At 36.9% G+C, this 25,175-nt stretch overlaps 2 protein-coding genes across 4 annotated transcripts; one reads left to right on the top strand and one right to left on the bottom strand.

The window, feature by feature from the left end:
* Positions 1 to 2,652: 2,652 nt before the first annotated feature.
* On the top strand, positions 2,653 to 4,737 carry LOC103480867 (ladderlectin-like). 2 transcript variants are annotated; one of them, XM_081599485.1, is made up of 8 exons: positions 2,653 to 2,794; positions 2,884 to 2,977; positions 3,059 to 3,088; positions 3,205 to 3,234; positions 3,667 to 3,776; positions 3,860 to 3,994; positions 4,079 to 4,190; positions 4,366 to 4,737. In XM_081599485.1, exons 2-8 carry the CDS (start codon positions 2,917 to 2,919, stop codon positions 4,431 to 4,433), a joined length of 546 nt encoding a protein of 181 aa, XP_081455611.1. In that variant the 5' UTR covers positions 2,653 to 2,794; positions 2,884 to 2,916; the 3' UTR covers positions 4,434 to 4,737. The 2 variants fall into 2 exon arrangements, with proteins under 2 accessions (XP_081455611.1, XP_008434291.1); XM_008436069.3 differs by having other exon boundaries at positions 3,661 to 3,776.
* A 2,226-nt stretch (positions 4,738 to 6,963) lies between these two features.
* On the bottom strand, positions 6,964 to 24,731 carry LOC103480911 (Fc receptor-like protein 5). 2 transcript variants are annotated; one of them, XM_081599454.1, is made up of 6 exons: positions 24,439 to 24,731; positions 23,760 to 24,026; positions 22,166 to 22,441; positions 21,882 to 21,989; positions 20,591 to 21,033; positions 6,964 to 8,378 (listed from the first exon to the last, which is right to left on the bottom strand). In XM_081599454.1, the coding sequence occupies exons 1-5, from the start codon at positions 24,467 to 24,469 to the stop codon at positions 20,972 to 20,974; spliced, it is 744 nt and encodes a 247-aa protein (XP_081455580.1). In that variant the 5' UTR covers positions 24,470 to 24,731; the 3' UTR covers positions 6,964 to 8,378; positions 20,591 to 20,971. The 2 variants fall into 2 exon arrangements, with proteins under 2 accessions (XP_081455580.1, XP_081455579.1); XM_081599453.1 differs by having other exon boundaries at positions 21,882 to 22,025; positions 24,439 to 24,724.
* Positions 24,732 to 25,175: the final 444 nt, after the last annotated feature.

The following is a 25,175-nucleotide window of genomic DNA, read 5'->3' as shown; positions in this document are numbered from 1 at the left end:
GGTCTGTCCATTTCTGCTACATCAGATATGATGGAAGAGGAAAGAAGAGCAGAGTTAGTGGAGAGAAGATGTGCTCTGATGATGACAAGCTGAGACTCTTCCTCTTTTAAATTTGAGGTCTGTTTGACATTTAGACAAATGTTAACTTTTTTCATTTGACAGGCTGCAGATGCATTCACATAATGGTTCATCTTCAGTCAAAATTAGCCTTTTATATCAAATAAAGCATCATATCAGGATGTCAAACATTTTTCACTGGTAGCCAGAGAGAAAAGAGGTAGACTCTGTGTCTGTGTTTATGGTGGTAAAGTCCAGTTTTGAGTATATATTTGATTTGTGGAATAAAATTAAGCTATCTTCTAAAAAGATTCAGCAGGTTCCTGGTTTGTTAGGAATAATTAGGACTGATTTGTGTCTCATTGGGGCCAATATGCAAATCTGTAAGATAGTAAACAAAAACAGGTAAAAGATGTTTAAGGTTTCAAGTTTAACATTATGAAATGACATTAAGGTTGTGTTTTACTTAAACATGTACAATTCATGAATACTTAAAAACTGAAATAATCTGCTGGTTTCAGTCAAATTAAAGTGTTTATAGAACCATCGTAAAATATTTGTTTCAAAGAGGAAGTAGTATTACATTTGTATATATCTATCTATTGATATACAATTATATTAGTAAATAGAGATGTGATATGTATTTATTAATATCTAGTTACCCATTTTTAATATGTTGCAGTGATAGGTCACGTTCTGCAACTTCTGTTCTGCATTTTTATGCTGACTCATTCATATAACGAGTCATTATGTGGGACAAAATAATGACACTTTGATTACAGGCTTGATTTTAATCCTTGTGTTGTGGCTGCTAAATAAACCACAAGCATATATAAAAGTAACAGTAAAAGCATAAAATATAATAATAATAAAATAAATGTCATACTACTCACCACTACTCTCTAGGAAGTATAAAGTGTAGTAAGTTAAATTGGTCCAACCCTGAGGTTCTCCATGTCCAGCTGTGGTTTGTGAGGAAATAATTTACTCAAACTGCAATTTGTCAAATATGAATATAAATTAAACCTTCCTGGTGATGTTTGTTTGATCCCGACAGCACAAAGAATGAAGAGATCATTGTGATCTACTGGATCAAAACCAGTAAGTCTGTTCTGGACAGACACAAAGATCCAACAGAACCCAGAACCAGAACCGTCCATTATCTTGGGTCAGAGTATCATTGCTGTTTTTATGCTCTGAACCAAACAAAAACTCTTCAGATAGATCAATACTGTATCAATACAGTCAAAATAATCAATATATTTTGCTTTAATGGGTTGGTTCAGTTTGCAAGTTAATATTTTTGAAAGCGTGAATAAAAAAATACTGAAATGTGGAATTTATGGTTTTGAATTTATAAACTAAACATGTTTAGAAACCACATGTTGTGTATGTCAGTAAGAATGACTCATGAAAACCCTCAGCAGGTGAAGAAACACTAAACGACGGTTCTGAACTCAGCCCGATTTTTATCTCTGTTGGGTTATTTTAACTTTAATTTCTTATTTCTATGATTATCAAGAAAACTTAGCAAACTACTTTTATAGTTTAATTATGTTTTGTTGTTTCTTTTTGGGTTTTATAGTAGAGTTGCCACTATGAACAAGAAGGTCCTTCTCCACAGTATTTGTTCTCGATGCTATGGAGAACAAATAATATTTAATATCAATTAAATAAATTTTTCTTTAATCAAAATTAAATAAATATTAGTTTCTTTCATATTTTAAATATTTAAAAAAATATATTTCTTTAAATAGTATTTAAATATTTAAAGAAATATCTTTATTTCTTTAAATATAAAGAAATATGATATAAAGCACCTGACTTTCTTCCACAGTCCAAAATATGAATGTTAGGTCAATTAGCTCTCTACTTTAAACTGTCTCTATATGTGTGTGTGCATGTAGGATTTATGACCTGTGTGTGTCTGTGTTGCCCTGTGATGAACTGGTGACCTTTCCAGCGTGTACTTACCTCTTTTTGCCTCCCGTATGTGATTAGTGAGACATTAGTGAGATAATTATCAAAGAAAATTTTACGACTGACAAAGAAAACCTGAGTAAATCCAGTATGGAGTTTTCAAATGATTTCAGTTATTAAAGGACAAAGCTATCCATGCTAACCTTGGTCTGTGTAAAAACAGCAGCTGCTCCCAAAAGCTAATTACTGGTTGTGCCACCCTTGTTGCCAGCAAAATGTTTCACAGTGGGGATGGTGTGTTTGTGGTGATGTCCAGTGTTTGGTGCCGGCCAAACATTACATCTTGTCTAGTGACCAAACAGGACCACTTTTTCTGTTCTAAACAGAAAAGAAAAGATAAACATATGTTGCTTAGAGGATAAATCACTCTGATTACAATTGGAAACTAAGGTTTGAGGCATGAACTTTAATTAAGCACAGATAAAAACAAATCAACAGTTAACAACCAGTAGCATCAAAGTATCGGCCATTGTCGCTACACTTTCAGTTAATGTTGTAACACCATTGCTAAAACTCTTCTTGCTGCAACTGTCACCGCCATGACAGGCACAAAGATAAGTTGTGGTTTTGGTGGATGGTGAAGGATGAGGCAAGACTTGAACCAGATCTGATCAAGAAGTGCAGTTCTGTGGAATTTCTTTCCATTTCTTCATGTTGTGGTTGACGGTGAGATTAGAAGCTCTATAAGTATCCAGTGATTCTACGGTGAAGACTAAAGGTGCTACCTGGCTTAAGAAGACAGATCATTCTGCATCAGGTTTGCTAATAAAATTTCTGCTTATTTTTTATCACCATTGTTTGTTTGAATTTTATGAACACGTATGCTTTATTTTCACTTGTCTTTAGTTTTCAAATTTGCATCACCTCATCGTCTCCATCATGAAGTTGTTGGCTGTGTTCCTCCTTGTTTTCTCCATGATGACTGAGAGCAGTGGTGACCGTGAGTATTTTAAATATGAAGAAATCATAAAGTGACTAAAACACAGAGAAACATGCTAACTCCAGCTTACAATATTTACAGCTGTCCCTGATGGTGGCTCTCCTGGTGACGGTCAGTCGGTGTTTATATCATTGGTTTTTATTTCCTCAGCCTGAGTGGTTGGAATATGAAGTCTAATCCATAAAGTCACTGAAAAACAAACTAACTCCTGTTTAAAATATCCACAGCTGCCTCCAGTGATGTCTCTGCTGATGAAGGTTAGTGTGTTTTTTGTCGTTTTTTATCCCCAACGCTAATCCATAATAAGCAGAGCGGGGCGGTAACAAAGTAAGTTTACATGAGTAATGTGTGTAGGTAGTTTTGATAAATCCCACTTTACTAGAGAATCATTCTTATGGACTTATACTTTTGACTTTGCTAAAGTCAAACGACAAATGTGGAAGTGAATCAGGTGAAAACTGTTAAAATAAAACCCTTGTAAAAAAAAAGTAACAAGGCTTTCATTATTTGTTACCTCTGTTTTTCTTGTTTTTGCACAAGTGCCACTGGGTTATTTCTTGACATTGTGGGAGTGATCTTCAATAAATTTAATGTTGAATCATTTTGATGCCATAATCATCAAAATAAGGTAATTTTTAGAGTAATGCCACAGAAACCTCTTGATCTAATCTGCATTTGTTTAGCATCAGATCAAGTTGATTTGCTCCAGAGATCTGATTCTTGTCCCTCTGGCTGGACTCGGATCAACAGTCGCTGCTTTCAGTATGTTCAAAAATCCATGAGTTGGGCAAAAGCCGAGGTGATTTCCAACAACACTGTTCTGTTATTTTCTTTTGTTCTTTGCTGAAGAAGCCCAGCCAATTCTAATTGTTGTGTCTGTAGAAAAACTGTCTGTCGATGGGAGCAAACCTTGCATCAGTTCAGGATCTGAACGAGTACCGTAAGATTAAGGCTATGATAGATAAAATAAGTTACGGAGCCAAAGAAGCATGGATTGGAGGCACAAATGCACAGGAGGTATTGTTGCCTGTACATTTTATTTGTTGTGTATTTTGTGAAACATTGAATTAAACAAGTTGTCTGCTGTATATTGTCTTCCAGTTGACCATTTGGTTGTGGAGCGATGGAAGCAACTTTTCCTACTCAGACTGGTGTCCAGGAGAGCCTAATAATGGTGGAGGCAACCAGCGCTGCATACAGATTAACTATTCAGGTAAAAGAAAATATCACAATATTTTGGTTGGTAAGATGACTTACTGTGCATGTGAACTTTTTAGTTGACCTGCATAAACATTTACTGAATTTACAGCATGAGTTTATGTGATTTTTCTTGTGGCAAAAGGGTTTTTATGATGTGATGCGTGACTGACTTGCTTTTTTGTTCATAGGTGAAAAGTGCTGGGATGATATGTGGTGTGATCACCTTCAGCCTTCTGTCTGCGTCAAGAAACCCTGATCACAATGAGGTTCCCAAAGAGGCCTGATGTGTAAAACAGAGCCAGTGGAGGATGAATGCTAGGAGTTTCTGTTTGCCTGCCTTTTTGCACCTTCATAGAAAACCAAAAAGATATTCTGCATCTTTTCTTTATATCATATCTGTCTTTAATGCAACCTAAGGAATGAAGCGACAAGCAAACAGTAGCTGGATTGTCTCTCTGTAATAAGATCAGACTGAATGAGTTATAGGAAAGAATCATCTTAGCAAAACTTTCTTCTGTTCTTTGGCTTAGCAAGAATAAAACTTTGAGGAATCAAAACAAGATGGTCTGTGGTTATTCTGTCTTTGTGTTGTTCTGTTTTCTGAATCATTTTCTGTTTTTTGAGGATCAGAATTTATATCAATAATAAGCTTATTAAATAAATTATTAATAATGTTCAATTTTCTTTAGTTGAATCAAAAATTAGAAGTCAAACTTGTCAGTATCTCATAAACAAATAACCTGATCACTTTGTCTGGGTCAATAGAACCCCAGCATCTTGTACTATTTTATTTTAAGGTTGTCAAAGTCAAGCTAGCATAACTAACCTACTTCCCACTCCCTTTTTTTAATTAAAACGTTTTCCTGACCTGTAAAATGTGATACTCTTTGACCTTTTTATCTAGTTGTTGTAATAGGTCCCTTTTTATATATATATATATATATATATATATATATATATATATATATATATATATATATATATATATATATATATATATATATGTCAGATGTACATGTGACTTTCAACATCAATGTGCCTTTGGATCTGGGAATTTCTCTCCAACCATTCTCAGCTAGTGGTTCTCAGTGCAGGCACACCACAGGGCTGTGTGCTTAGTCCGGTTCTTTGTACACTGTTCACCAATGACTGTGCAGCCATCCATTTCTCTCACAGGGCTCTAAGGTTTGCAGATGATACCGCCGCAGTGGGTCTGATGCGGCCCGGCCTCTAGCGGTCTCTCTTTTTGTTTTGCAGGCTCAGAGGTGGGAGCTCACTTTTCTGATTGGCTGTGGAGCAGCAGCCACATTGTACCAGCAGAAGATGACAGTACCAATCAGATGCTGATGAGGCCCACCTATAAAAGACTCTGCAACCATTCTTCCAGTGGGGCAGCTTTCATGGAGAGGCCTTGTACAGCTGAACACTTTGCTTCCTTGTTAGGCTTTTTGAAGAATGTATTGAGCAGGTCTGAAGTACTTTGTTCTACTGACCCACTTTGCTCTGTTAGAAGATTGTGATTGAGGATTCTGGTACTTCCTTTGTGTTCTATTGAGTTGTTTTGAGTTCAAATGAGCATGTTTGGTTATTTTTGGTCATTTAATTAAGTTACTTGACCTTCTTTAGCTTTGGGTTAAACCTTCTCATTTGGGTTAGGAAGTTTCCGAAACCTTCTTTTTGTAATAAACCATTTTAAATTCTACTTTTTCTTTCTCTGGACACATTTATGTCACCTGAACCTTGGGGTCTTATCAGGACCTGATAACAATGATGAGACCCTGTACAGAGAGGAGATCCAGCACCTGTCCCAGAGGTGTTCACTGAACCATCCAGTACTGCAGAAGGTCCTCTGTAGTACCAGGATATCCTGAGTCATGTTCATTTATTGCTTTATTTATGGACTAGTGATCGTTTACGTTGATAAGTATAGCTTTCCCTAACCTTTGAACTGAGTCATAAATCTGCTCTATGATTCATTAACCTGAGCTGAAACAGTCTTTGATTTTGAAGGTGTAGTTTCTGAAATACTCTTGAGGTCTTTAATATTCCTTAGATATATAACAAATTAATCTCTGCTTACTAATGTGATAAAAAAATATTCAGAATTAAAGTAAATTTAGAAGAAAATGTTTAGCAGCAGGAAAAATATCCAAAACTTTCTTTTTCCAGGCGTTAAGCTACAATGTGTGCATGATTTTCAGCCTTTGGTATGTTTTGTCAGTGTGTTTTAATGTGTAAATACACAATTTAGATATAAAGTGTGGTGCAGTGACTCTTTGATACCATTGCTGGACGTGCTGGTCAGGGTTTTATGGACGACAGAGACACCTAGTGGCAGTCTGCGGTAGTTACGGTAGTTATTTTAAAAATGAGCGACCAAAATGTGATGCAAGCTTATTATCCCTAAATTACTCATAATTTAATAAAGCCAATAATTGTAGTTGAAAATACTCTTTTTGAAAATTAACTGCTTTACCTAAAATATTGAAGGAAACAAATGAAATGTGTCAAATTACATCTTTCATGCTGGAATAAGTTGTGAAAATCTAAAATAAATTACAGATTTAAAGCAAATACAGTTAAAAAAGAAAAACAAAGAAGAGAGAATTAAAGTGACCTTAAGTAAGTGTCATAAGATGTAAGATAAAGCTGATTGGATCCATCTAAACTTGCAAAAACAAGAATAAAGGTAGTTAGTGACTCAGTTGCAGAGGGATATTTGAATTATGTTTGAATGAAGATGAGGGGGTGAGATGAAGGCAGATGATTTGTTGCAGACATTATGTTAATTTTAAAACAATTTTATTTGCAATACAGTATTTACAGTAGTAGTATAAAATAAGTTTGTTTTTCTCCATATTTTACACTGTCAGCAGATTTTGTGCCATCCATATTTATTTATGACACACATATATTTGTACAGTCATTTACACATGTCTGTACACATGTTCAGTATTTTATTCCTGCATTTTAGCTTTTGCGTCATCCTTACAACAACTGTTCCCATTAAGTAATTAGAGTTAAACTCATTTAATCAGCAAAACTTCGGAACTTAAAACTGGTTTCTAACAATAAAACAGGGAACACATCATGTCTTTTATGAATGTTTGTATACAGTCAATTTGAATACAGAAGAGAAAATACTGCTAGAGTCTAGAGTCAGTAGGTAAATACTTTTAAAAACATTTCACATTAAATAAATTGGACAAAGCTAAGCCTTGTTGCTGTTGTGTGCAGAAACTGTAGGTGTTAACCATTAGCCTATGATGGGTTTTTAATCCAGTTTCTGACTTGTGGGCATAAAAGGAGGACAGCATCCTTTTTTCTGAGTAACAACTTCTACATTGTTTCCAATAATCTAACCACAACTGACCTACTAAAGGACCAAAGACTAAATCAGGACATGAAGGGCAGTAAAATGTGTCTTAATAATATTTTTTATCAAGAAATTGGATGTGGAGGAGGATAAGGCAACTTCAAAAACAAAAGTTTGTCTTTCTACCCAAATTAGGATTTTGTATTGGATTTTGTTCATTTTAATTGCTGCATTTATGCCTAATCCATACATTTTCCCTAATCATAACTATTATCAGTATACAAGTAAGACTAACCTTGACCAAAACTCAATTAACAACTTAAATCTAAACCTAACCTTTACAACGGTTAGGTTTAGAACCCTAACCCTAACCCACCATGTTAAGATGAGGTTTGGTCCCCATAAGGCCCATCGGTCTTCAGAAGGTTGGTAAATGTCCCAGAAATGGTCCTAAACAGAAACTAAACATGTACATGCACACACACACGCATGCACGCACGCACGCATGCACGCACGCACGCACGCACGCACGCACACACAAACACAAACACACACACACACACACACACACACACACACACACACACACACACACACACACACACACATTTGCGTGGCTGTCTTTGTGAGGACTTTCCATTGACTTCCATTCATTTGTCCAGCCTTAACCTTACCCTTACCATAATCCCATCCCTACCTATTACTCATTACCCTTACCCTAACCAAAACGCAATTCACACCTTAGTCCTAAATCTGACCCCTGACCCAAAAACAGCATTTCCCCTTGTGGGGACCAGGCTCTGGTCCCCACAAGGAGCAATTGGTCCCCACAACGTAGTATGTGTCAGGTAAACTGTCCCCACAAGGTATTACAAACAAACGCACCTACACACACACGCACACACACACATACTGGTTTTGGTGTACTAGCAGGACACTTTTTTCAAACCAGTTTTTTGCAACACTAAACGGACACCCCTTTCCACTTATGCTAGAAAGACGTAGTAAGTTGTCAAAAATCTTGTTAGAGCTACACAACATAGATCTCACTTAAAAATTTAGATACACACTTCAGAACTCAAAATACAAGAATGTGACCCAATGCTGTATTAAAAGGACAAACGATAATGAGGTGCTTGGCTCCGCCCATGACACCAACAGTAATTGTCAGGGCCAATTTTATTTATCAGGACCATGGCATACACATACAAAAAACATAAAATTTATGTGCATTAAGAAGTCCAAAAATGGAAATATGGACTATAACTAGTCCATATTTCTGTGGAGTGCATTTGTCATCCCATGAGATGTCTGAATCATCTACGGAATCAGGAGCATACTCCTCTTCTGATGATATCGCTTCACTTGAACTTTGTTCTGGACAGACCTGTTGATTAAAAACATATTTTGTATACATTGAAAGCGTTTCAGCAAGAATATTTCTACTAAAAGCTTACCAGTGATGTCCTCCTTTTATTTACAATAACACATTTTGTGCAGGGACTGGTTGCAAACTAGACAGAGAAAAGTAAGAATTGACAAAGGGAGGTAAGCATAAGTATTTAAAAAGTCAGTGCTGCACTATGACTCAATTTCAACATACAGCACAACTAGACATGGAAGATCATATTCAAAAGATGAACCCAATTCCCATTCTCAAAAAATTACCTTTACATCACACACCACTCCATTTCAGAGGTGAAAACAGTCCTTCACATAAAACATTTTTCTAAACTTGACATTTCATCATGGATGATATCATGATCTCACACACAGTTAACCACTGTTAACCGAAAAAAGTGTAATCTTAAAATAAGAATTTGATCCTGACACTTGTGAAGGTATCAAAACCAATGAATTGTTATGATTATTTGTTTTTAATCGTAATTACCCTGTGTTTGAACAGTACTTAGTATTCTCATGACTATTTTAGAAAATAAAAAGGTCATTGAGATAAAACTTATGTCAGGTGAGTTACCAGAAAATAATTTGCATGCATCCAACTCAGCAGCCTGACAAGGCATCTCTATGGAGAGCTAAAATGAAGGGATAAACACTGAATGATTGTTTCTAAAAATAAAACAATGTCCACCTAATGTATGAACCTATCCAGTTTATTAGAGGATCCATGTGTCTGTGCTCATCTGAACTTAACTTTCATTCTTTTCTACATGTAATTTCAAAACTCAGTCCTCCAAATTTCTGCACCTTACATGATGAGTATTACACAAGACCAGTGTGTTTGAATAGTACTTAATATTATTTCAATGACTTTATATAAGAAACAAAGTTGGTTGTCGGAGACCAAAATTACCTCTGGAGGGTTGGTTGAACAGGATCCGCATACATCCATGTCACCAGCCTGACACAGTTCATCTTTGGAAATCTGAAATGTAAAGAACACTCACTAAATGTGAGTTTGTTGCCAATGTAGAGAACAGTCCTCCCTATTCCTGCACCTTACATTTTGAGTATTACACAGGACCCATGTGTATGTCCACTCCTAAATGTGACTTTCATTCTTCTGTACTTGTAATTTCAATACTCAGTCCTCCCTATTCCTGCACCTTATATTTTGAGTACTACACAGGACCCGTGTGTATGTGCGTTTCTAAATGTAATTTTCATTCTTTTCAACCTGTAATTTCAAAATTCAGGTTTCCACATTTCTGCAACTTACATGATGAGTATTACACAAGACCAGTGTGTATGTGCACTCCTAAATGTGACTTTCATTTTTCTGTACTTGTAATTTCAATACTCAGTCCTCACTATTCCTGCACCTTATATTTTGAGTATTACACAGGACCTGTGTGTATGTGCGTTTCTAAATGTCATTTTCATTCTTTTCTACCTGTAATTTAAAAATTCAGGTTTCCAAATTTCTGCAACTTACATGATGAGTATTACACAAGACCAGTGTGTATGTGCACTCCTAAATGTGACTTTCATTTTTCTGTACTTGTAATTTCAATACTCAGTCCTCACTATTCCTGCACCTTATATTTGAGTATTACACAGGACCTGTGTGTATGTGCATTTCTAAATGTCATTTTCATTCTTTTCAACCTGTAATTTCAAAATTCAGGTTTCCAAATTTCTGCAACTTACATGATGAGTATTACACAAGACCAGTGTGTATGTGCACTCCTAAATGTGACTTTCATTTTTCTGTACTTGTAATTTCAATACTCAGTCCTCACTATTCCTGCACCTTATATTTTGAGTATTACACAGGACCTGTGTGTATGTGCGTTTCTTAATGTAATTTTCATTCTTTTCTACCTGTAATTTCAAAATTCAGGTTTCCAAATTTCTGCAACTTACATGATGAGTATTACACAAGACCAGTGTGTACGTGCACTCCTAAATGTGACTTTCATTTTTCTGTACTTGTAATTTCAATACTCAGTCCTCCCTATTCCTGCACCTTACATTTTGAGTATTACACAGGACCTGTGTGTATGTGCGTTTCTAAATGTCATTTTCATTCTTTTCTACCTGTAATTTCAAAATTCAGGTTTCCAAATTTCTGCAACTTACATGATGAGTATTACACAAGACCAGTGTGTATGTGCACTCCTAAATGTGACTTTCATTTTTCTGTACTTGTAATTTCAATACTCAGTCCTCACTATTCCTGCACCTTATATTTTGAGTATTACACAGGACCTGTGTGTATGTGCGTTTCTAAATGTCATTTTCATTCTTTTCTACCTGTAATTTCAAAATTCAGGTTTCCAAATTTCTGCAACTTACATGATGAGTATTACACAAGACCAGTGTGTATGTGCACTCCTAAATGTGACTTTCATTTTTCTGTACTTGTAATTTCAATACTCAGTCCTCACTATTCCTGCACCTTATATTTTGAGTATTACACAGGACCTGTGTGTATGTGCGTTTCTTAATGTAATTTTCATTCTTTTCTACCTGTAATTTCAAAATTCAGGTTTCCAAATTTCTGCAACTTACATGATGAGTATTACACAAGACCAGTGTGTACGTGCACTCCTAAATGTGACTTTCATTTTTCTGTACTTGTAATTTCAATACTCAGTCCTCCCTATTCCTGCACCTTACATTTTGAGTATTACACAGGACCTGTGTGTATGTGCGTTTCTAAATGTCATTTTCATTCTTTTCTACCTGTAATTTCAAAATTCAGGTTTCCAAATTTCTGCAACTTACATGATGAGTATTACACAAGACCAGTGTGTATGTGCACTCCTAAATGTGACTTTCATTTTTCTGTACTTGTAATTTCAATACTCAGTCCTCACTATTCCTGCACCTTATATTTTGAGTATTACACAGGACCTGTGTGTATGTGCGTTTCTAAATGTCATTTTCATTCTTTTCTACCTGTAATTTCAAAATTCAGGTTTCCAAATTTCTGCAACTTACATGATGAGTATTACACAAGACCAGTGTGTACGTGCACTCCTAAATGTGACTTTCATTTTTCTGTACTTGTAATTTCAATACTCAGTCCTCCCTATTCCTGTACCTTACATTTTGAGTATTACACAGGACCTGCGTGTATGTGCGCTTCTAAATGTAGCTTTCATTCTTTTGTACTTGTAATTTCAAACCTCAGTTCTCTCCTTTTATGCAGCTTACATATCAAGTGTTACGCAAGACTTGTGTGTTTGAACAGTACTTAACATCATATCAAAAACTGTATTTAGAAAATAAGTTGGTCGTTGGAGACCAAAATTACCTCTGGATGGTTGATTGAACAGGACTCGCCTGAATCCACGTCACCAGCCTGACACGGTTCATCTTTGGAAATCTGAAATATAAAGAACACTCACTGAATATGAGTTTGTTCCCAATTTAGAAAACAGTCCTCCCTATTCCTGCCCCTTACATTTTGAGTATTACACAGGACCTGTGTGTATGATCGCTTCTAAAACAGCTTCCATTCTTCTGTACTTGTAATTTCAAAACGTAGTCCTCCTTATTCCGGCACCTTACATTTTGAGTATTACACTGGACCTGTGTGTATGTGCGCTTCTAAATGTAACTTTCATTTTTTGTACATGTAATTTCAAAACTCAGTCCTCCCTTTTTATGCAGCTTACATATCAAGTATTACACAAGACCTGTGTGTTTGAACCGTACTTAACAGTCATCCCCAACCACAGGCCGCAGATCAGTACCAGTCCGTGAACCAATTGGTACCGGGCCGCACAAGAAAAATATTTTCGTGTTACATATTGTCTGAGTATGGAGGATTGTTTATTTTGAAAACCCTTTAACCGGATTCTCTCTGTTACGTCTTGCTCACCAACATTGAGCCCACAATGAGTAAGAAAGCGATATGTTTGGAAAGTTTCTTTAAAAAAGGGGAAAAGGACCAGAGACAGGAGAGTGGATTTATCCTTGACTTGTAGGTGACTCCGATGTTCCAAGCCCACTCTGCATAATATGTACCGGCTTACAGATGAGGCAATGGAGCTTCAAACTGCTTTGCCATTACACCCTCTGCATTGTGTGTCATCGTTTCCAAGGTGGGATCATCTCATTGCAGAGAAACAAGCTCAGGACTCCCATTAATTTGTCATTGTCGTAAGTTAAAATTTTCATGAAAATAAATATTCGTTTTGTGGCATTTTCAAATCTTATATTGAAGGGATGTGTGAACGTTAGCATAGCGACTAGAGTCAGAAAGCATTATGGCAGTGATCGAGACGAGAAAAGAGGAGTATAGCTTGTAAGTCTTAAGTCTGGTTCACACGGCAAGATTTTAGGATTGTCAGACGATTTTCCAAATCTGTGACCACAGAGCTGATAAAAGTACAACAGGTTTATGTGTCCAGCCACATAACAGGAGCAAATCTTGCCATGTGAGCAGGCTTTAGTACAAAATGATGTCACAACTACAATCTACCTGCAATGCATATAGCTAGTGTAAGCATCAAGCCTTGACTGAATGAATAGCCTTGTGTCACGTTAATTTAATGATGGATAGCTGAAAAGTTACCGGGTTTATCAACTGTGGTAGCAATTTTGCTCCAACTCCACTCGTCATCATTTCTGTGGATATTCTTTGTACGAAATGCTGAATAAACATTCATGCTGTTTCCACATATCTCCGATGTCCACCGGACTCATTTTGGGCATGTCAGCTCAGCTGTTTGGGATTCCCCTCCATGAGCTACGTCATAGCGCTTTCTGATTGGCTGCCTGTCAAATTGAACAGGTTGAGTTCTAGCTCCCAATCAAGGAAAACCCTACAAGCTGTGAGAATATGCCCGATTTTAGATCGGAGCAGTCCCAATGTTCCAACGACTGGATGCGATCAGTCTTAACAAGCCATAGATGGCAGGATGAACGGTTACGATTATCGCAAGCAACGTTCTAAGATTGTTGTAAGGGGAAATTCGGGGTAAAAAAAGAAGAAACCGAGCCACAGAAAAATGGCCAAGTCTTCACCGGTCCGCGGTGATAAAAAGAATGGGGACCACTGGTACTTAATATCATTTCAAAGACTTTATCTTAGAAAATAAAATAACACCTGCAAATTACCTCTGCAAGGTTGGTTGAACAGAATCCGCATGCATCCACGTCACCAGCCTGACACAGTTCATCTTTGGAAATCTGAAATGTAAAGAACACTCACTAAATGTGAGTGTGTTCCCAATGTAGAAAACAGTCCTCTCTATTCCTGCACCTTACATTTTGAGTATTACACAGGACCTGTGAGTATGTGTCCTTCTCAATGTAACTTTCATTCTTCTGTACTTGTAATTTCGAAACTCAGTCCTCCCTATTCCTGCACCTTACATTTTGAGTATTACACAGGACTTGTGTGTATGTGCGCTTCTAAATGTAATTTTCATTCTTCTATACTTGTAATTTCAAAACTCAGTCCTCCCTTTTAATCCAGCTAACATATTTAGTATTACACAACACCTATGTGTTTGAACAGTACTTAATATGATTTCAATTACTTTATTTTAGAGAATAAGTTGGTCGATGGAGACCAAAATTACCTATGCAAGGGTTGGTTGAACAGAATCCGCATGCATCCACGTCACCAGCCTGACACAGTTCATCTTTAGAAATCTGAAATGTAAAGAACACTCACTATATGTGAGTTTGTTCCCAATGTAGAAAACAGTCCTCCCTATTCCTGCACCTTACATTTTGAGTATTACACAGGACCTGTGTGTATGTGTGCTTCTCAATGTAACTTTCATTCTTCTGTACTTGTAATTTCAAAACTCAGTCCTCCCTATTCCTGCACCTTACATTTTGAGTATTACACAGTACCTGTGTGTATGTGTGCTTCTCAATGTAACTTTCATTCTTCTGTACTTGTAATTTCAAAACTCAGTCCTCCCTATTCCTGCACCTTACATTTTGAGTATTACATAGGACCTGTGTGTATGTGCGCTTCTAAATGTAATTTTCATTCTTCTATACTTGTCATTCCAAAACTCAGTCCTCCTTTTTATTCAGCTAACATATCTAGTATTACACAACGCATGTGTGTTTGAACAATATTTAATATCATTTCAATTACTTTATTTTAGAGAATAAGTTGGTCGTTGGAGACCAAAATTACCTCTGGAGGGTTGGTTGAACAGGATCCGCATGTCCACATCACCAGCCTGACGGTTCAACTTTGGAAATCTGAAATGAAGGGATGTACACTGAATTATTCCATAAATAAAGTCCACCAACTGTATGAGCAAAGCACCTTTAGCTGAACACACCTCTACCTGTAGGTACACATAATAAGTAGGATAAACTTCAAACAATGCAGATATATCAAATAGTAGCAAATGAAATTAACATTTTTCAAAATCAGTCAATTGATCTAATTGTATGTCTTTCTGTGGTTACTTAAACATTTTTTGTCAACTGAATGCAACTCATTATTTTGTACTTGTAATTTCAAAACTCAGTCCTCAGACTGTTTTCATATATATATATATATATATATATATGAAAACAGTCCTCCCTATTGTTTTTGTTCCTTGTTTTTCCAAGAACAAGAAAAAACTATTTGAGTAATATATATATATATATATATATATATATATATATATATATATATATATATATATATAATATAAGCTTTTGTATTTTGAGCAGTTGCTTGTCTCCTTTGGAAAAAGAAAGGTATTCTGATTATAATGATCATCGAACATGATCTATGCTAATAATGTGTAGTATAAAAATTGTTTAAAAGTGAAAAAGCAAAACAAAGGAAAAACAAATCCTTAAATAAACACTGGAATCCTATGCATAATAAAGTCACAACTCACCTTTAAATGAATTGGGATATTTTACATCAAATCCTTCTTTATCTTCACCTAAGGAGCAATAACAATTGGAATCATGTTTGCTCTCTGAGACCTCTTTGCTGACATCTTCTGCAAAGATCAGAGAATGTGTTGCTGAGTAACAACATGATACTGTACACCAGGGGTGTCAAACTCCAGGCCTCCTGGGCCAGTGTACTGCAACTTTTACATGTCTGTCTGGTCTAAAACACCATAAGTATATTACTGAAATAGCTCCTCAGTGCAGTCAAGTTGATGACCATCCCATCTGATCCAGCCATGTGACATCAGAAACACATCTAAATGTTGCTGGACACCAGCCCTCAAGACCTTGAGTTTGACACCCCTGCTGTACATAATATGATTTGGTGTTATTTTATGCGAAAATTATGTACTGAAGTACACAGTTCTACATAATTGACTTTCTATTGACAGGTTCTCAAAATCTTTAAAAAAATTAAAACATCATCTCAATACTAATGATTACTATCTAGGATAATTTGTGCCCGTGAAACAATATCACTCACTGATGTACAGAAAATGACCAAATACAGTTTTATCTAATTCTGGAGTGAGCCACCTTCCCTTTAAACTCTGGTACATTGGCTAACATGGTTGGTAATTACTAGCTAAACTGCTGCAAATCAGATGCTTTGGTGTATCCAAGCATCAAGTAACCTACAACATTCTGCAAAATTACTAAACTATATGTACTTAAATGTCTTAAGAGATTCTGTATGAGTCTTACCTCTTTCTCCACGCAAAACAAATGAAACAAGTTAAATGAATACTAATGGCTTGCACCTGGACTTGTCGGATTGTACCAAGTTGATAGAGGAGGAGGGATACAACAAAAGGAGAATTCCATTTTGTTTCTGAAGCACACAAGGTCTGATTTTTTCCAGGAACAAGAAAAAACTATTTGAGTAATATTTTGTAACTTTCATTCAATATTTCAAAGTTAAATAGTTTATCATACATTTTCTTTATTTAAGAGGCAACAGTTAGATGGTATCTCCCACCAGCAATGTTGTCACTTCTTTTAATCATTTCTGTTCAATCAATTAATCATGTTTATTTGTATAGCACATTTGAGCAGCAGGGCAGTTCCAAACACTTGTTTTTATGATAAAGATCCAACATAAACTGTTGTCTAATGGCAGACACAACACCTGCAGAAAAAGGTTGGCTGATGTACCTGCCAATAGACAATTTAGACTACCTAGACAATCTACATGTATGCAGAGTAGCGACATTGAGATTACGACAAAATATACATTTTAAAAGTTTTGTGCTAACAGTAACATAAGTAATCATGATATTTTTGGCACTTTAAATATTTTTTAAATAAATGCTTTTTATTTTATATTTGTAATTATGTATTATTCCATGACTGGTTATCCCTTCTTTCAAATTCAAAAATACTTTATTGATCCTAAAAGGGAAATTAAATTAAAAAAAAGCTTGGGTCCTCTACCACAAGCCTTGGAGCGTGAGTGGTCTTCACAGTATATTAGCAGTTCCCAAAGGTGTGCTTCTCTGTATCAAGAGGTCTGATGTATCTCCAGGTATTTGTTTGAGTCACTCTTCCAGTTTAGGGGTCATTACCCTGAGGGTTTCAGTGACCACAGGCACTACTGTTGACTTCAACTTCCACATTCTTTGTAACCACCTAAGACCCAAACTCTTGCATGGCATGCATTATTAATTCATCTGATATTTGGGTTGATTGGGACCTAATGATTGCAAAAACAAAGAATTATCTTTTTACATGATATCTGGACATCATTTTTCTCAGAAAAATACTTATTCATTTTAAATCACCATGTTTAGCACCATGGTAAAGCTATACAGTTGCTAACTTTTGTAAACTTACACAACAAAAGAAACACTGAACATCTTGAGTCTAACCTGTAATGTGTTATAATCTTCCACCACCACTAAGTCATAAAATAATGGCCTAACGTGTGGACACCAGACCCCATCTAGAACAAAATTTAGTATTGTGGACTAGACAGTCCAAAATAAGTCATCCACTTATGTGGACAAATTTTTTCTCAGGTTCTAGGAGGATGATGGTTCTTTTTAGTCTTTGGTATTTCTCTAGTTTTTTCTGTACCTTCTGTTCATTCAGGATAGCTACATCATAACAACTGCTTTGCTCTGCTGCTCAATGATCACCATGTTCAGTTGGTTTGCTTTTCCTGTTTTGTCTTCCTGTATATGGAAGGCCCACAGAATCTTAGCTTGTTCGTTTTCTACCACCTTGTGTGGCATTTCCCATTTTAAAGAGGTGTGTTCAAGGTTATATTCCCTTCAGATGTTTCTTCACACTATTCTGGGTACTTGGTTGTGGCGTTCCATGTATTCTTATCATGCTACCATCTTGCATCCTGGTGTTAGCTACTAGATTGTCTCAGGGGACTCATTGCATAGCATTCACTGAATATCTTGCTTGGTATTACAAATCTGGGTCGTTATTGCTCTGGTTCTAGGGACCTGCTTATGTGCCATCATGAATACTGCCTCTGTGCTGTGGTTCAGTCTAAGACTTTGTCAAATGGAGCTGTCAGTGCATACCTGTTGATTGTCTGGACCTTGTTTCTGTCATTGGACTTGCCTTACTATTTGTAAGTACAGTGGCTTGCAAAAGTATCCATAGCCCTTGAACTTTTCCATATTTTGTCACAACTGCAAATATATTTTCACAGAATTTTATGGAAAATAAAAGCTAAAAGTCCAGTATTCAGCCCCCGTCCCCTGAATGCAACCAATTGTCTTCAGAAGTTGACTGCTAATGGTAAAAAATTCAACTCCTCTATGACTGCCACAAAAGTTGGCTAAGAGAATATTGGGGAACAAACAGCATGAAGTCCAAGGAACACACCAGACAGGACAGGGATAAAGTTGTGGAGAAGCTTAAAGCAGGCTTAGGCCATCTCACAGAGTACTGTTCTATTAATCATCTGGAAATGGAAAGAGCAAATCACACAGCTGTGAACCTACCAAGAAAAGGTCATCCACCTAAACTTACAGGCTGAGCAAGAAGAGCACTGATCAGAGATACAGCCAAGAGGCTCATGGTGGATCTGGATGAAATGCAGAGATATCCACACCTCAGGTGGGGGAATCTGTCCACAGTATAAACTATTAGTCATGCACTGCAAAAATGTGGTTTTATGGAAGAGTGGCAATAGAAAAGCCATGGTATAAAGAAAACTATAAGAAGTCCCTATAACTATGAGAAGTTGCAGTTTGCCAAAAGCCATATTGGGATACAGCAAAAATGATGAGACAAGACCAAAATGAACTTTTTGGAAAAAATGCAAAGCACTATTTGTGGTGGAGAACAAACACTGCACATCAATCTGAACACACCTTCCCCACTGACAAACATGGTGGTGCCAGAATCTTGCTCTGAGGGTGCTTCTTTTCTTCAGGGACAGGGAAAATTGTTAGAGTTGATTGTAAGATGGACTAAGCCAAATACAGGGTAATCTTGGAAGAATACCTGAACACACCTGAACCTGGAGTCTGCAAAAGACTTGAGGCTGGGGCAGAGGTTCACATTCCAGAAGGACAACTACCCTAAACATAAAGCCAGATCTACAATGGAATGGTTTAAATAAAAACATATTTATGTGTTAGAATGGCAAAGTCAAAGTCTAGACATAAACTCAGCAGAGATTCTTTGGCAAGATCTGAAAACTGCTGACAAGTCAATTTTATTTGTATAGCATATTTCAGCCACAAGGCCAAAGTGCTTTACATCAAAGAACTAAAAAGTCATAAAAATAACATACATTTACCATAAAAAGAAAACAAAGAAATTAAATTCAAAGTAAAATCAAAATTAAAATCATATACATAAAATGTATTGATACATCTACCAATGATTAAGATTCAGAAACAACTGTAAATTGGTGTGGTTTTAGCCTTGATTTAAAGGAATTCAACTGTGTTGCCGTTTTCTGGAAGTTTATTCAAGATTTGTGGTACATTGAAGCTAAATTCTGCTTCAAAATGCTTGGTTCTGGGGATGCAGAGCAGACCAGAATCAACAAACTGTTAGCAGTGGAATTGTTTGGTGAAAAAATTGCTTTATTATGGTTTATATTTATTTTAATCCATGCACTTATTCCACACATTTATTATTCATAATATTTTAATTAAACAAAATTTGATCAAAATATATATTAATTTCTGTATATTTTTAGGTGCCACATACATTCCAAGGTTGGGTTTAGGCATCCAACTAACCTTTATAAAATATTCAGTCTTATAGCACAGAGTAATCATATTGCCATCTCATCCCCAGTGTAAGAGTTGGCAATTTACACACAATTCATGTGTGTAAACAGCGACACGTGAATTAGAAAGACACTGTAGTAATTAGCAGGACCTTCCGGCAGACAACCAATCAGAATGAGAGGTTGTGTGAATATTCATGAGGTCCTGCTATTACACAAACCTGCCATAGGGGGCGCTGTGGTGATACACAGATTATACACAAAATCAGGTTTATGTGTATTAACCGGACATCTCGTTTTTTTTGCATTTTTGGGGTTATTAGACCAATAGAAACCTTTCTACGCTTTTAGATTTTTGTCAAAATTAGCAGGACACCGCTCCTGTCCCGTTAATTCAAAATGTCCTGCTAGTGTTGTGTGTATTCTGACGAAATGTCCTGCTAAACCACATTTACCAACGCACACATGCACACGCACACACACACACACACACACACACACACACACACACACACACACACACACACACACACACACACACACACACACACACACACAGAGCTCAAGTTGCTAGAAAAGTCCATCGAGAAAACACCCTCACCCCAGATCTAAGGCCGGACAAAAAGCTGATGACAGCGACTTTGCAGCTAAAACCACAAACACTTTTTAAAGCAAACATGAGTGACATTTCCACTTCCTCTTCACAGTCACCAGCTACGCATCTTGAATTTGCTTCACTGGAAAACAAAACTCTAGATTTTAAATCAAAACCTTCCGCTCCTGTTGAAATTTGATCATAAAATAAATACATCTACTTGAGCACCAAAGAAATCTGGATTTTTTTTTCTGGATGTTAGAAACATTTCTCTGAACTGATGTGGTCGGACACACATCATCTTCTCTGAGGTCAGCTGCTTCTGGAGATTACTCACACAATCCTTTCCATGACAACGTCAAGATTTTCCCTCTGGTCTGCACCTATCTGAGTAGCTGTAAAAAAAGAAAACAGATGGTGATTATCTACACATTTTTTGCTTTCAGCTGTATCACTTATTGTTTTGTTTGTAGGAATGTAGTAGATAAACAGGAATATTTATATTTTAGAATATATTTGATGTCATTTAGCAACAGAAACCTGCTCAAGCTTTTTAAAATAGTTTTTGAAACATTTAATCTTAATTAATAATCTTCTTGTTCCTAAATATCCTATTAAGAAAAGCAAATAGTTAGAAAGTTTGCTCAATATGTACAAAAATAATCAAAAAGGCAGTTTCTATAGAAATAAACTGAAAAGTTATCTTCAAATAAAGGCTCAGTGATTCAGAGCTGTGGTTGCTGCCTTAGATCTTTACAAATCAGCCACTTCAGCTACAGCCACTTCCTTCAAGGTGTGGCAACTCAAAAACACCACTATTACAAAACCAACCAGTGACATCACTACTATATATATATATATATATATATATATATATATATATATATATATATATATATATATATATATATATAATTACCCTAGTTATCAATTACCTACAACATCGCCTCCTGCTGTCTGACTTCCTTAATTTGTTTGTCTACAGTTGTGATATTGCTTGAAGATTTCAAAACAAAACACAGAAGAAATTAGACCCAGAAGGTTAAAATGAAGATCTGCCACTGTGTGATTTGAGTTGCTCTATTTAATGGCCACACTGTATGCATAAATACTGTCCAGTTTCTCTATAGGTTGATGTTAGCTGATTATAATTCAGTCTATTTTTTTCTTTTAAGGTTTTAAAAGTTTCTGAGTTGAAAGAGTAGAAATGAGAAAACAGGATTTCCAGGACAGATGGTGTTACCTCTCTTCCTGTCTCTGTATATGAGTCCCAGTAAGATGGTGGACAGCAGGTAAGGTATCCCCACTATCAGGTGACACAACAGTCTGGAACCAGGAAATGACACTGAGGCTGTGGGCAAAGCCGAAGATGTTGGTGACAGAGATGCTGTAGATAAAAACAATACTTTCTTTTTAAATTCGAATGCTGGTGTTCATGTAGCTAAGTTGAAGGCAATGATGTGACTTCAGAGAGCTCTGAAGTGGAGGTCTATTAAACACTGTAGGAATATGGAGGATTCTCCTCACTGAGCTGGACGTGTTGATTGTTTGGGTCACTGAAGACCGTCAGCCAGCTGCCTTCTGATTCTCCAAGCCCTGCGGCGCTGCAGGTGTAGAGACCCTCATCGGATTTGGAAGCGCTGAGAAGGGTCATCTCTCCTGAGCAGTTGCTCCTGATGAGGCGGCCATCTTTGAAGAAGTTGTATTTGTGTTTGGAGGCGTTGGTCTCAGCTTTACAGTACAGAACCACAGCAGCTCCTTCCGACACCGGCATGGCAGGACTCTCCAGAATCACTGCGCGATCTTTGGGGGGAAACAAATAAAGGAGGTTTTAGTATTTTGAGCCTCTGTGCTTCAGATCCACTAATGCAGTCACATTGGCTGAGGTGGTTTTTAATTTAAAGCTGCAGCACATATTTTTTGTTTGTAACAATCTGGTTTTGGAGCAGAAGATGAAATCATAAAATAACAAACAAGAAGAATCTTACTTTAAAATGGCAAAATAAAGGAAAACTATAATATTGATGAATGTTCAACTTATTTTTAATCAAAGCCAACTCTCAAGAAATAAGAGTTTGACTTAAAAGAACTCAGTTTTCCAGCATTTCCGAAGTTTTCTGAAAGTTTGTTCCAGACTAGAGAAGTCTAAAAACTGAGTCCTGATTCAGATGGATGGATGGATGGATGGATGGATGGATGGATGGATGGATGGATGGATGGATGGATGGATGGATGGATGGATGGATGGATGGAGTTGTTCTACATCTTTCTGGATCATGAATCCTTTTACTCTGGAAAAGTTTTTCAGGTGACAGAAGGCCGACTTTGTAACTGTCTTTATGTGACTCTTAAGGTTCAGGTCTGAGTCCATCACTACTTCCAGATGTTAGGCCTGATCTCTAGTTTCCAGCTGTAATAACTGAAGCTCTGCATTGACTCTTTATCCAAAAATAACAACTTCAGAAAACTGAATAAAGTTATTTCACATCCACGCTTTCATTTGTTCTATTGATCTACTCAAAGCTTAAATGGGTTCATAGTGACCTGGTGAAAATTTAAAGTAGAGTTGTGCATCATCTTCATAATTTATTCATTAGAACTGGTGGAAAAATTAGGGGCTCCAATATGGAACCTAGAGGAGTCCCAAATGTAGGCCAGATACAAGCTTTGTTTTTTGACTTTTTAATACTTTTGTGGCTTCATTTCTGTAAGCAAGTTTCCACATTTGTTGCACTTTGTTCTGACTACGTTTTCAGCTAACAAGAAACATGAAGTGAAAATGTTAACAGCGACACCAGAAAGGTAAACTGTGCAAGAAGAAGAAAATGGTGATACTGTTGTTATGGAGGTATCTTTTGCACAATATATGAAAGATTACTATCATTCATGTGATGTGCAAAGTATTTGCACAGCTTTCAATCATCTTTTTAATAAAGGCAAAATGATTGAAAACATTCAAAAAATACTAATTTGGCTGTTTGGATTTTTTTTTTTGGCACGGAAAAGACAAAATAATCTTCCCTCTGTTAGAGGATCATAAACTCGCCATTTTGCAGAAGGTCATCAAAACCCAAACCAAATTGACAGATTTTTAGGCGTGGAGTTCATTTATAAACTGTACCGGTTATGGTGATGTTGACCTCATTGCTTCGCTCCCCTGTGTCCGACTCGCACCAGTACACCCCGGTGTCCGTGGGGTAGGTGTTACCAATGGTGCAGGTGGAGGCCGCGGAGGGGAAGCCCCAGCCGGAGTAGCATGGCCTGACCCCGCTGTCTGAAGTTTTCCTCTTCACCTTCCAGCCGGTGGAGTTGATCAGATCCTCGCAGCTCAGGGAGATGGAGTCGTAGCGGAAGAACTGGGACCGGTCAGGGCTGACCTGAAGGCAGGCTGAGGGGGATCAGACGGTTCACATCGGCAATAAATTCAGGGGAAATATTATTTTAAACACAATGAAAATAATTTATCAAAAATAGAGTATGGAAGGAGGCGATTAGAGGATGAAGTGGAATTCAAACTCGCAAAGGAACAAAAAGCAGAGGAAAAGACATTGATGGAAAGACAAAAAAGAAGAAATCAACAAATAAAAAATGGTGGGCAGTTGAAAACTAACAGAGGAAGTTGCACAGAAAGTGTGAAACTGTTCCAGAAAATCAACACAAACACTGAGAAAAAAAAGTATGTGGTGGAAAATATTTTTACACAGTTTGATCAGAAAAACAAGCGATCATATTAGGACATAATGAGAGATTACAAACAGGTGAAAGTAAAGGAGTGGAAAGTTTACGGTGTTTTTACTCACTCAGCATCAGGCAGAACGGTGTTACCAGCATCCTGTCTGACCGTCAACTGACTGAAAAACACGCTTCTCACTTCCTTTGTGAGAAGCAAAGATCCTGCAGGCGCCGCAGAGGCTACCGAAGGGTGTCAGAATCATGTTTCTTTTCTGACGATGAAGGTTCACAGAACAAACTGAGCACAAGGAGCTCTTTTAACAGAAAACCTGCTACTGTTTAATATTTGTGGGCTGCAGCACAACCACCTTTTAAAACCAAAAGCATAAAAACACCTTGTTGGGATTGATCATTTTAATGGATCTTAGATTTTTGAACACTGATTGAAAGCAGCATTTATGAAACCTGAATAATAGGATTTTAACAGGTAACCAGGCAACATATTGAAATGGATACCAGTCTGTTGGATTCATAATGGTTCCGTGTTCATCACAGGAGGGGAAATCCACACTGAGATAAACATGGTAAATTTTTGTAAATGATTAAGTTGTGTGTCCATGACAGGATCCTGAGCAGCATGCTGGGCCAATTGGTGGGGCCATACTAAATGTCACAAAACACACAAATAACACAGAAAGTCGTAGTGCTTATCTGTGAGGGTGAGCAGTGGCGGAACTACACATTATTCAGGTGGATGCAAAAACATAAATCGCCCCCCCCCACCGACGACGATAAGTGAAGGGTAAAACTTGCCATATTTACCTCGTCACATGCGTGAGGTAAAGGTGCGTAAAGCGCACTGAAG

Source organism: Poecilia reticulata, chromosome 18 (genome assembly GCF_904066995.2).
Source record: "Poecilia reticulata chromosome 18, P_reticulata-male-v2, whole genome shotgun sequence".
Taxonomy (NCBI): domain Eukaryota; kingdom Metazoa; phylum Chordata; class Actinopteri; order Cyprinodontiformes; family Poeciliidae; genus Poecilia; species Poecilia reticulata.
The sequence above is the reverse complement of the archived record's forward strand: the minus strand, read 5'-3'. Positions and strand labels throughout refer to the sequence as shown.